At 37.3% G+C, this 13,371-nt stretch overlaps 1 protein-coding gene across 2 annotated transcripts; it reads right to left on the reverse strand.

Annotated features, from left to right (window-relative positions):
* Positions 1 to 1,313: 1,313 nt before the first annotated feature.
* On the reverse strand, positions 1,314 to 8,643 carry MAGOHB (mago homolog B, exon junction complex subunit). Of its 2 annotated transcripts, none has more exons than XM_060024297.1 (5): positions 8,496 to 8,643; positions 6,261 to 6,319; positions 5,476 to 5,586; positions 3,117 to 3,199; positions 1,314 to 1,670 (listed from the first exon to the last, which is right to left on the reverse strand). In XM_060024297.1, the coding sequence occupies exons 1-5, from the start codon at positions 8,587 to 8,589 to the stop codon at positions 1,571 to 1,573; spliced, it is 447 nt and encodes a 148-aa protein (XP_059880280.1). In that variant the 5' UTR covers positions 8,590 to 8,643; the 3' UTR covers positions 1,314 to 1,570. The 2 variants fall into 2 exon arrangements, with proteins under 2 accessions (XP_059880280.1, XP_059880281.1); XM_060024298.1 differs by lacking the exon at positions 8,496 to 8,643 and adding an exon at positions 7,888 to 8,177.
* Positions 8,644 to 13,371: the final 4,728 nt, after the last annotated feature.

The following is a 13,371-nucleotide window of genomic DNA, read 5'->3' on the forward strand; positions in this document are numbered from 1 at the left end:
GCACTTTAAAAAAGTCTATTGGGGACTTCCCTGGTGGCACGGTGGTTAAGAATCCGCCTGCCAGTGCAGGGGACAGGGGTTCGAGCCCTGGTCCGGGAAGATCTCACATGCCATGGAGCAACTAGGCCCATGTGCCACAACTCCTGAGCCTGCACTCCAGAGCCCGTGAGCCACAACAAAGAGTAGCCCCCGCTCACCGCAACTAGAGAAAGCTCGCATGCAGCAAAGACCCAAGGCAGCCAAAAATAATAAATAAATAAATTTATAAAAAAATAAAAATAAGTTTATTGACACCAATTATACTAGTTATTCCACCCGTAAGTGAGAAATCAACGATATGACTTATAATAGACTTATTACAGTAAATGAAAAATGTTAATTATAGAATCTAGATTGGCATATGGGTGTTCATTTTACAATTCTTTCAGGTTTTCTACGTTTGAAATTTTTCATAATAAAATGGTGGAAAATATTTTTAAACAGGACTATAAATTCAGTTATATTAGCCACATCTCAAGTACTCAGTAGCCACATGTAGTATCCAGTGGCTACCCTATTGGACTGCTCAGATACAGAACATCTCTATTATCGCACAGTTTACTGGCCATAGCTGCTCAGGAGCCCCGGTGAGCCTTCAGACACCAATTCTTCCACCCTAAGGTCCCTGGGCAAAGCGGATGATGACTAACAGGACTGCATACTTTTAGAGTGAAGGTTCAGATGGAAAAGTAACAGAATATCAGGGCATTAGCTACTAACAGGAGAAGTAATCAGGTCTATCAGAAAGAAGTTGAAGGGAACTGAGAAATATGACTGGGATGTGTTCATTAGGAGTTAGGATATAAATACACACACACACATATATACATAAGTCTAAATTTTAAATAATTTTTAGAGCTGAGAACTCATTTACTTCCCACAGATATACAAAATATATACATTGTGAAATAATGGAAACAGGGGCATAATAAAAGATGTGCCTAATTTGGGGTACTGACTTTACCTTCGTAACCTTGAGGAAATCACAGCTTATACAAAAACATTTAAATGTGAATGACCCCTGAGGGGTTTGTGAGAAATGTAAAAAATCCAAAACCTTCTACAAACAACTTCTATAAGCACCAAAAAATTAAATCCCATCAGGTATGGTAGAAACAAGGGAAGATCTACAATTGCCTTTAAATGGATGGGAATCTGGCTACATATTTCTGTGTGAAAGACCCTCTGCCATAGAATGCACCTACTAGAACAATTTTTATCTTTAAAATGAATCAGAGATACAGCCTCCTGAAGGAAAAAATGCACTCTCCATCCAGGCTTTGATATGTTTTATTGGAGCAAAATTTCAATAAAGGTGGCTTTTATTTACAGAATTTAATGTGTGTGGGGACTGTCCAAGCCACTTGGACCCAGGTGAAGATAATCATTAAGCCTGTTTATGTATTCTCTTATTTTCAATTTGCATACAAAAAAAGCTTGCTTCACATTCAGAAAAACCCCAATATCATAAATGGCAAACCCTCCCTCACCCATCCCTTAATTAAATATAAACACAGTTTCAAAAAACAATTTAGATTGGTTTAATCTTGAAATGTAATCCAATAAGACTAAAAACTAAACATTTCAGGTCCTGTACCAAATAGTAAAATACTCGAAGGCCTTCAGGATCCCTAAAATTTAAAAAGATAAAAGTTACTTTTTTCTTCCTAAAATGAAACAACATAATAGTACAAATTAATTCCTAAAACAAAACAAAGACCAAAAACCTAAAACAATTACATTAAAGGAATTTTGAAGAGAAAGAAAGCATTTTCTGATAACTAAAATGGATAACCTGAACAATTCCCATCTCTACCTTTTCTGTAATAAAAAAATACATAAATTTCTTCATCAGTATTCATTTCATATTTAAAGTGTTTATTTCCTTATAAAAAATAACATTATGCATCACAAAAATGTTTAAGGCAAATAAAATTATAAAGATAGAAAAAAGAAACTCAATACTATATAATGTCATTCCTCATGGAATAATTATAAATATTTTGGTATTTCTCTAATATTTTTCATAATTAAAATCATTTACTGTGGCCTTTTAAACATTACTTTTTCCATTACATTAAAAAAAAGTCACAAATAATTTTTAATTAATTTAGCAAATCTCTCCTTGTTAGCATTTGGATTTTTTTTCCCAATTATCACTAAGGTTTTAATGAACATCTTTATGAATAATAAAGTTTTTTCATTATTTCAGAGTATTTCCCAGGATAGATGAATGCTCAGAAATGAAATCAGTTGGACAAAGATAAATGAAAAATATTAACAGCTTTTGATGCATATTATCAAATTGCTTTCCAAAAAACACTGTAACAATTTACAATCCCAGTAGGATACAAATGCCACATCCTCACCAACTATGGGAAAACAGATGTGATAGTTTAAAAGTATCTCGCCAGTCTTCATATATGAACATAGCCTTTTGTATCCAGTAGTTATGCATTAATTCCTTTCTCCTTTCCTCTATAGATTATAAAGCACCTATTGTGTGCCAGGCATTGCACTAACTTTGAGATACGGCAAGGTTCTCAGGGAGCTTACACTGAAACCAGTTAAGCAAACAAATAAATTATTACAATTTAGGGGGATAGGAAAAAGACACTATAAGAACATTTTGAGGGGAAAGAGTGGAAAGAAATAATTGGAGGCAGAGAGATTTTTCAGACAATGGTTATGTGGTACCGCACTTACAGAGCTTGGGAAGACACAGGTAGCTAAAGCCATACTTAAGCTATACTGGGGCTTTTCCCATTTCTTTCAAGTATTAAATCCAAGGAGGAGAATGATGTTACATGGGACTAATAAGGCTGATAAATCCAATAAGGATTTCTTTTAAATTTTGTGATGCTGTGTCCAGATTAAGATTATTTTTGGCAATCAGTAAAATACACCACTAACTTCTTTGATAACAAGTCTTCACTACTATAAAAATGAGGATTACATATACATAATGAACTGATACAGGTTGCAATTAAAATAATCTTACCAAACTGGCTATGGTTCTAAAATGAGCCCCTCTAATAAATTATGTCAATTTAGTCAAAATGCTTTAACATACTCACTTTGACTGATTGACATCAATAAGAGAACCTATTTTTGATGTGGTAAAAGAAATGTGTTCATCTCCAATTACAATTTCAAGCTCCTGAAAAAAATAAAACAGAGAAATGTAGTTAATATAAAAATCCATCTCACAAGATATATGTATTCTTGCTACCAAGAAGTCCCAATTTTAGCTGCAAGTTTTCTAGCCATCATAGAGGAGGGAAAAAAAAACCAAAAACGAAACGACATGGTAGCTATAAACTATGTAAAATAAAAAAAAAAAATCTCATCAGCTCCTCAGGTGTCCCCAATATTAGGATGAATCAAGAATTGCTTTCCAGGGACTTCTCTGGTGGCACAGTGGTTAAGAATCCACCTGCCAATGCAGCGGACACAGGTTCGAGCCCTGGTCCGGGAAGATCCCACATGCCGTGGAGCAACTAAGCCCACGCACCACAACTACTGGAGCCCGCGCACCCAGAGCCCGTGCTCCGCAACAAGAGAGGCCACAGCAATGTGAAGCCCGTGAACCACAATGAAAAGTAGCCCCTGCTCGCCGCAACTAGAGAAAGCCCATGCACAGCAACGAAGACCCAGCGCAGCCATAAATAAATAAATAGAAATAAATGCAGATGTTAAAAAAAGAGAGAAATAACCCAAAAAAAGAGAAAAAAAAAGAATTGCTTTCCAGAGATCTCAAAAAGATGATGCTATCAAATGAATGATATACTTACGAGTGACAGAGAAATGTTTCTTATGTGAGTAAAACTAGTAATATGGGTATAAGCCTATTTTTAATATAATAAATACAAACACATTTACCCTTTCTACCAGGCTCTACAAATAAACTGCATATTAATAACAGTACTACTTAGTACCCACTATGTGTCAGGCCTGGTGCTAGGGACTTTACATTCTCTGTAATCCCTAAAATTGGACTAATAAAGCCTACCCTTCTAGGTCAGCTTTATTTGCCTAATTTTACAAATGTGAAATCCAAGACTCATAAAACAGAGGAAAAAAACTGTTGATGTAGAACCACTAGTAAGTGATGGTACTAATATTTGATTCATACTCTTTAGACTTCACAAAACAATTAAAATTAAGAACTAGTAAAACAAATATAACATAATATAGATATTTCTAGTGTGCCAAAATTAAGTATAAATTTTTCTCCATATTTTATCTGCAAATCTAAAATGAAAAAGTAAGAGGCTATGTCTGTAGTGATTTTTCAGTTTAAATTAACAGATGACCTTAAAGACACTCCTAGCTGTGTATTTGAGCAGAAAATCTAATTATGTACAGTTTATGGCACACACAAAATGGAGAATTAAATAAGACTCTCAAACAATCGTAAAATCTTTGACTTAAAGATCCAACAGACAATTTCTGGAGCATGAGTAATCCTCCCCACTAACCAAAACACATGAACACATCAAGTGGGTAGATGAAAACACTGTTCTCTCCCTGAGTCTAAAGAGATAATAAAAGGTTTGTTGCTATTTTTAATGCAAACGTATATATGTATAAAACAAACAGATCTAAATTTACTTCTTAAAAGTGTTTGCAGTGCATAAAATAAATACTGTTAACTATTACCTTTGCTTTCCTAAATAATATTTCTTTAAAGAGAAGTGTTAAGTTACTGCTACAGAGAGTCAGCATCTATTAGATTTCGCCACATTTTCTTCTAGTCAAAGAAGTTGTTATACAGTATAATCCTCGGGAATATACAAAAGCGAAATTAAATGTTTCTTCCTCCTGGGGTCATATCTCATTTCTCCAACAGGTGAAAGACCCAATTCAGAAATCAAACTGGCTTTCTACAGAGTGAAATTAGGCCTTCAGAGCTCTTCAGCAGCCCATCGATTTTTCTGAAGGGAATATGAGAGGCAAAGGCAACGGTCAGTTGGAACAAAGAAACCAATCAAATCACTCTCTGGGGCATAAAGATGCAAGTAAGAACTTTCAAAGTTATAAATCTGGCGAAAGTGAATTTTATGTAGTCAATGAGAATTCTAATTCTCAAAGTTAACAAACACTTGTGTTTTTTCCTACCTATTTTTATTTCCTAATAAAAGTAATTAACCAATAATACCAATCATTCATAACACTGTGAAACATCTTAACTTTAGCTGGGGTGGCTGCAAAGAAGACTGTTCAGTAAGATGTCTAAAGTGACTCCTTTACTACTAGGCGGTAGCACAGAAAATGACGCAAAGTGAAATAAAATTATAAAGTATTTACCAGGTGCCTACTAAATGGAAAACCCAAGACTCAATGAGGAGCTATTCTAAATAAACAAGGAGAAACATAATAATTATATTAACAATTTTTAGTATTTATGCATTTAAAGAATTATTAAATACAAACCTGCCGGCCAACCCTGTCAGGGGGAGGCCACAAAGCATCATCTTCTTTTGTAATTTCACTGTCATCAATAATTCTCTTCAGTTCTTCCATTACACTCTTGTGTACATAAGCCTGAAAACAAGTTATAAAAATTTCAGTGTCTATTTCTCAACACAACTCAGAAGGCAATAATAAAACAGAGTTACAAACCCTGAGTATTCAAATAGAATATTAAAGAAAAATTTAATTCTGATTCTAAAAGTACAACATGGGAAAGAATCATTCTTATGATTTTTCTTCACTCTCTTGCCCTTTCCTTTAAAACATATTTTTCCCTCTTCTCAACACCAGCCTCATCTTAAAACCTTGTATTCTGCCTTTGTAACACAGGACTCAAGTACCTCTGAGTGGTCAACACAAAATCTATGAGGTGAACAGTGACAAATACAAATACACAGCACAGTTAGTGCTTTGAACTTTTTCTTATACCTAACTTTCGAGACTTTCATTTAAAATTCATACCGTGTTTAAAACATAATTATCAATTAGTTTTAAATAATGAATAGAGTAAAAAGACAAAGTTAATTATAAAATGAATTAAATGATACACTTGAATGTGGGACTACAACTTAATATATTCAGATTGCTTCTTTTGTTGTTATCGATGCTACAATTAGAAGCCTTTTTCAATCTATACATCGGCTTCTTCTTTACAGCCTTAGATGTACTTTAAATATGTAAATAAAAACATAGACATGAGGGAAACAGGTTTAATATAAAAAATTACACATCTGTAAAAAACTTACCTCCTTTCTGATCATGACATCATTTTTATAATTGCTGTTGTTAGCATATCTAAGTTTTCCTGTGGGAAGTGGAAAAAAATTCAATCTATAACAGCAAAAACTGCTAAAATATAAAGAAATGACATCGTAAGCAATTTTGAAGGTAAAAATCATTTTATACTACTACTTTTATTAATATTTCCTCCCTCCTGGCATAAGATCAATGCTGAACATGTATTTGCTGTTAAGTTGGCTGAAGTTGAAGCCAGTCAACTTTTTAAACTCCATGCCTTCAATACAATTCCATATAATGGGAAGGTTATTTTCAAGGCCCATTTTTCTTAAGCTATGTCATGATCTAGACAGGGAATCTAAAAAAGGAACTAACACTTCTTCTAAAGTTTACATTACATGTCTTATTGGTGCTGAGTTACCCAGAACATTTAATCTAATCTGTAAAACAACCCTAAAAAGTATGTTTTATTCTCTCACATATTCATAGTTGAGAAAACAGAGTTAAGTAACTTGCCCGGGGTCACACAAGATTTAGACCTAGATCTACCTTCTTCCACTACACATACTTTCCCCACTACTCCAAAATGTTCTTTTAATTATTTTCCTTCAAATTAATGTATTATGGCAATGATACTGTTTTAGAATTGTAATTAAGAAGCACACAAACTATAACTTCTGAATAAAAATTGACCAGTTTGTTACCTGATCTACAATTAATTTTGATGAATTCCCTAATGTCTGCTTCTCCTCATGGCTGGTCAGTTGCCCAGATACAGATGTATTGTGATAATGTGACCCTGATCCTCTAAAATGACAGGTTATCCTAATGAGGAGAAGCCCTTAGGAATCACTGTCTTTGGAACTCATCATTACTTATGGGAAGGTTGTGGAATGGTGTGGTGGCAGATGAGAACCAGTGTTCTGGAATGAAATTTCCCTGATAATCTTAAACTACTTAATTTATGTGACTGGCTAAAAGTGATACCGACAAGATACAAGTTGTTCACAGGCAAAGGCCCTGAAAACAGTATCACACAAAGAAAGAACAGATGGAGAATTCAGGTAAACTTGGCTCCTTAGCTAAATTTAGAAAAGACTTGGGGAGAACCAGAGAGGGTAAGGTGATTAAGGTTTCTAAATAATTGCAGAGCCGAAGTTACCCTGACTTCTACAGGAAATGTGCGATGTTCCTCCCCTTTCCTAATATGTCATCCTCCCCTAATTTTTCTTTCATGCCTTCACAGAACTTTGTCCAAAGCATGAACGACAGCACTTAATATCTATACTGCCTTACGGTTAGTTTCATGTCTATGTCACCCACCAAGGTATAACTCCTTGAAGGGAAGTAAAGAGTCTTATGCGTTACTGTCCCTTCAATTTTTGTTTTTACATGTTGCCCAGCACATAATATGCATTCAAAAAAGAAAAGTCTATGCAGTGCGACTGTCGCTGTTACAATAAGAATTCAATATATAGTACAACAATCTAAAGAGAATCAGAGCTGTCCAAAGACAGAATTTGCTGCACTTTTCTTGGGCAGCAGGCAGTTTCACCTCATACGGCTCTCAGCAGTCTGACTCTTTTTTTCCCCTCAGAGACCAAGAAAAAAATCTCCTCTCGTTTCAAGACTCACCTCAACTGTCACCTTCTCTAAAAAGACTGCCGACTCTTTCATGTAGAACTAACCACGCCCCTTCTTTATAGTCTTAATGCATCCTATAGGGAACACTGTATTTAGGCACCCCAAACACGTCATTACACTCATTTTTCTACACGTGGGGCTCCCCGCTTCAGAGCAGGCCTCATTCGTTTTTCTCGACATTTTGCCTTCCATACAGCGCCTGAATGAATAAAAAAGATGAATGGGCAGTCCGAAATTTACTGTTCACCGGAAGATTTTAAGCATCCATGCCTCCGCCGCGTGGTGGAGATGTTCTCACAAACGTTCAGGTATTAGGCAGATAAACTAGAGAGCCTTTAAGGTCCCTTCCGGTGAACTGATGCTAGGATTCTGAACTTTACTATCTGGCAGGATCGGCTTTTCTTTTAACTGACACCAATTTACTCTTTTATTCACAAAGCCAGTGTACGCTTCCTATTTTCCTTAAGCTCCTCGGCCCTACTGCACACTCGCGAGCCCGCGGAGGCGCGCCCACCCACCCCAACTCCTCCGCGGCCTCTCCACGTCGCTTCCCCCTGCTCAGCACCGCGCTTCGTTGCCGCGGCCGCTTTTCTGCTCACCGTCCGGCCGAAACTCAAATTCCAGAAACTCGTGTCCAAACTTGCCCTTGTGCCCTACATAGTAGCGCAGGTAGAAATCGCTGGCCATAGCCATCCTTGTCGCCGAAAAGCCCGCCGAAGGCCCAGCCAACCTGCCGCCGGACGCCTGGCAGTGACGTCAGTCGCCCAGGATAAACGCGTCACTGCGGCATTTCCGCCTCCTGCGACCCCCCCCCCCCCCCCCCGAGGAAAGCGGGAGGGCGGAGACTCGAGTGAGAGACCTGGAGGCGCGCGGGGAAGGGGCGGGCGGCAATGACCTGAACTTTACTAGGTTGGAAGCGTATTATTTTCAAAATTCAGTAGATCATATTCTATTAGGAAAGCACAGAAGTGTGAAAATATGAAAGCATTTGTTACGGGCTTGGAGCTAAAGTTTCGCAGTCGCTCTGACTTGTCGGGTCTCTGATTCTCGCGGCATCCGTGAGGTGGGTGTGGCCTTATTCCCCTGATTCGTGGAGTGAGTAAAGAGAAATCCCAGAATCAGAATGGCACCTCGGGAATACAAACCCTTCTCCTGCTAGATTCCTAACACGGGCCTTTCCCCTTCGGACAATGATGGCTAGTTATCCGACACCTAGAAGCCAGTAGTAGAGACAAAGTAAAAAGAATTCATCAGACAGGAGGTCTGAAATTTTGAAAGGCACGTTGAAACTGAAAAATCTCTGGCAGTCATGATATAAAAGAATTCCTTTTAATAATAAAACTTATTCAGTAAGGGTTACTCTCTGGTGGCCTCTGGAGTTTTGGCACCTTGACTTAAGATCAAATGGTTCAGCCCGCGTTTCTTACCAGATAGAATTACATGGGGAAAGGGAAGGAGTGCTCATCTAGGATAGATTTTGAAGGATGGGGAAAGGCAAGGTGAGCTTTACACAAAGCCTATTGTTCAGATATTATTCATTACCTTTCTTTTACCAACACACAGAATAATCCTGCCTGTTGGATGATTTTAACCTTCAGTGGGATTTGGTAGAAAGAGTGGCAGTCAGAAGACCTGGGATTCGTTCCCATCACGTATCTCTACCTAACCGTGGTTAAGACGCTATCTCTAAGCCTGTTTATTCGTCAGCCAAACGAATAGACTACAATAAACTTTGTCAAGCTCAAAGAATTGTTGAAAAGATCAGATGAGATAATGCATGTCAAATAAGATTTAGAATTTATAAAACATTATATAATGAGTTATAACGGGCATTTCCTACATGCCAGAAATTGTTGGGCACTGGTAATTAAAAAAGAGCCCTTTGCACTTGTAGTCTAGGAAACAAACATGTAGACACATGCCCAAGGAAGCAAATGCTATAAGGAAAAAAAAAATCTTTTTAATGCTGGTAATACAGCAGAGGACACAAGTCACTTTACTGGGGAAGTTGAAGAAAGGGGAAGTACCAGGGAAGGCTTGTGACAAGATGTGCTATTTGAGTTGGACCTTGTTGGGTAAATTCAGTATATGTTCAGAGGGATGGAAAAGCAAATAGCCTGAGCAAAGGTGCAGTCGTGTTACAATGCATGCCTTGGGAAAGCCAAGCATTTCAGTATAATTAGAACACAAAGTTCACGGAAGTAGAATAACCAGAAAAGCAGACTGGGCAGGTTATGTTGAGTCTGTATTAGCAATTGTATAACTGTCAATATAGAAAACTATATTAACCATTGTATAAATGTTAATATAGAAAAATTATTCAGTTCCAATATAGGCTGCCATTATGGAAAATATACAAGAAACATAAAGCACCATCCCTCATCACTAGGGTGATGAACCATTCCAGTCTGCCCAGGACCAAGGAGTTTCCTAGGATGTGGGACTTTCCATCTTAAAACCTGGAACTTCCCAGGCAAACTGGGATACGTCAGTCACTGTACTTACCACAAAAATAATCCACAGAAACTTGATCATAATATTCCATAATATCTCTGAAAATATAGGCAGTAATCCATTTGTTTTTTGTAGGGAGCCTCATGCAATCTTTGGATTTCCTAATGCATTTCCTTCCCATTTTTGGCAAATGTGCCAAGTGTTCACGCTTACCTAGGTAGAGCTACAGGTACCAGGTCTGTGACTGTGTAAATAGAGCTTATGGAATGCACAGGGTTAAGATTTTTATCTGTAACCAGTTACTGTCTTTATCCCCTAAAAAGACATCTGAGCTCAAGACTAATCCTCTCTAACCCTGTTTTTAAGATGAAATGTGAAAATATACTTACTCAATCCTTCCTATAATTAACAAAAAAAGAAAAAAAAAAAAAGCCAAACTGTAGGTCTCTTGTGTCACCGTAAAGATTGGAAAGTGATAAAGCATTTGTGTATTGTGGTCTTCTTGGATGTTATACACCAGAGCTATGGAAACTTTCTGAATGGCTATTGAGCACTTGAAATGTGGCTGGTGAGACTGAGGAACTGAATTTTTATTTTTAAATATTATTTAATTTGTGTGAACTTAATATTTAAATAGCCAGACATGTCTAGTGGCTATCATTTTGGACAATAAAGTTATATAAGAACCATTTTATATGCTTTTACATGGGCTGGAAACAGAGAAAATATTTTTGGAACATTGAGAAATCTCAATCTCAATGGCTGTAGGCTTCAAATTAGGACCTACTTACTGGTAACAGCATAGTTTATTTATAAAAATAAATGTTTGGGCTGCTTAAATGAAGCCAAATGAAGAACTATTTCTGCCTTTGCTAATGCAGTCTCTCTGTGGTTAGCTTCAAAAACCCTTGTGAAGTAATTAAGAAATAAACATTTCATTTTCCAACTCCAGCTGAAATGAAGGCTTAATGATTTAATCAAATACACGTTATTCATTGATAAAATAATGATTTCCCATTGAAGTTTTTAAGTTTATTGCTTTCAACTTCATGATGACGAATCAAGTCAGAGATGATTATTTCTTCTAAGTGTTAATTTCATCTTTTAAATATTCTGATGTTTCCTATGTCTAAAATTCTCTCTTCCTTTGATCTCTCATGTCTGCTCTGTCCTCACACCTCTTTTGCCTTTTGCCCCACTATTTAAAATTATCGAATCATTCCTACTTACAATTTCCAGAAATATGTTCTGATTTTCTTGTGATAATTAGAGAAGATAGTTTTGTTTTGTTTTTTAATTTTTATTTATTTATTTATTTGGCTGCATTGGGTCTTCGTTGCTGTACGCAGGCTTTCTCTAGGTGCGGCGAGCAGGGGCTACTCTTCGTTGCAGTGAGCGGGCTTCTCATTGTGGTGACTTCTCTTGTTGCAGAGCACAGGCTCTAGGCGCACGGGCTTCAGTTGTCGTGGCACGTAGGCTCAGTAGTTGGGGCTCGCGGGCTTTAGAGCACAGCCTCAGTAGTTGTGGCGCACAGGCTTAGTTGTTCCGCGGCATGTGGGATCTTCCCAGACCAGGGCTCGAACCCGTGTCCCCTGCACTGGCAGGCGGATTCTTAACCACTGCGCCACCAGGCAAGCCCAAAGATAGTTGTTGTTTTCATTTGTTTTCTTTATCAGTAGCTTTTGAATAGTTTTGATTTTGTATTTACAGACAAAAACTGTTAGGGCTAGCTCATTACATTAAATGGATCAGAGTAGTAAATCAAGAATATTATATGGTCTAAAAAATTATTCTAAGGTAATTGAAATGTTTTTAAATGTCAGAATGACTATGGTCTATTTCAGTCTTCATTCCATCCACCCACCTTTCTGTCTTCCCTTCTGTAGCAGACTTCTCTGTTTTAACTATATATGTCTTTTAAACCAGTGGTCCCCAACCTTTTTGGCACCAGGGACCGGTTTTGTGGAAGACAGCTTTTGCACGGATGCGGGGTTAGGGGATGGTCAGGCGGTAATGCGAGCAGTGCGGAGCGAGGGGGAGCGGCAGATGAAGCTTCGCTGGCTCACCTCCTGCTGTGCGGCCTGGTTCTTAACAGGAACCGCCCCCCCCCCCCCCCGCAGGGGTTGGGGACCGCTGTTTTAAACCACTCAGTGGAGTTACTTTTTTTAATGAGAAAACCACCATCATGCAGAAACACCAAAACTTCCACACCATTGTTTCTCAAATATGTTCATATATGGTGAGTGAGCACTTGAAGCTATTGCTAGATTATTACGACATGATGTATTCAATTCATCGAGCATATGACAATATTATATGCTTCTAACACATAGCATGACCACTAATTCTTATTTCCAATACAAGTAAAACCAGTCTGCTAAATTAAGCATAATAGGTGATTCTCCCAGTCTTCTACTGTATTTGATACACATTTATTTGTTTAAATGAGTCATGGTAGAGCAAATATTTAACAACAGTTGTTACAGCAAGGTTAAGATTTAGAAGATTCTATTCACTAACTTTTTCTTTAGCATGGTGAAAAATATTATTATTCAATTTTAATAGAAAATACCTAAAACTAGTGTTGTGCACGAACATGATTTGAGAACTACTGGTTCAGACTATTCTAAGTTGAATTACATTGTCAAGTTTCAATGAGACGTGGTTTCCAGGTGGGCATTTGCTCAGTTCCTAGCTATTTTGCAATTTTTTTTTAACCATAAAGCATAAATTGGAAAAGCAAGACTGGGAGAGGAGGGAATCAAAACAATAAAACCCTAACCTGGATTCAACTTGATTAAATGGTAAATATTTTCATTCTTTTTTCCATTCATTAGCTTGGGAATACCTGGTATGGCTGATAAGTCAAAGATGCCAGAAATATAATTCTCCTTTGGAAAAAGCCTGGCCAAGTGAGGGAAAGACCCAGTTTCCTCTGAATAAACAATTACTGTATCCAATGTTCCAGACCTATATCCAGAAAAACAAAGTTTAAAATGGCAATTGTCTGCTTCTTTGCCT

Source organism: Delphinus delphis, chromosome 11, assembly GCF_949987515.2.
Source record: "Delphinus delphis chromosome 11, mDelDel1.2, whole genome shotgun sequence".
NCBI classification, from domain to species: Eukaryota; Metazoa; Chordata; class Mammalia; order Artiodactyla; family Delphinidae; genus Delphinus; species Delphinus delphis.

Coding starts and splice junctions, on each gene's coding strand:
- MAGOHB (XM_060024297.1), bottom strand. CDS start 8,589: ATGGCTATGGCCAGCGATTTCTACCTGCGCTACTATGTAGGGCACAAG. Junction 3,200..5,475: donor CTGACAGGGTTGGCCGGCAG/GTTTGTATTTAA, acceptor TATTTTTTTCAG/GAGCTTGAAATTGTAATTGG. Junction 1,671..3,116: donor ATTGATGTCAATCAGTCAAA/GTGAGTATGTTA, acceptor TTTAAATTTTAG/GGATCCTGAAGGCCTTCGAG.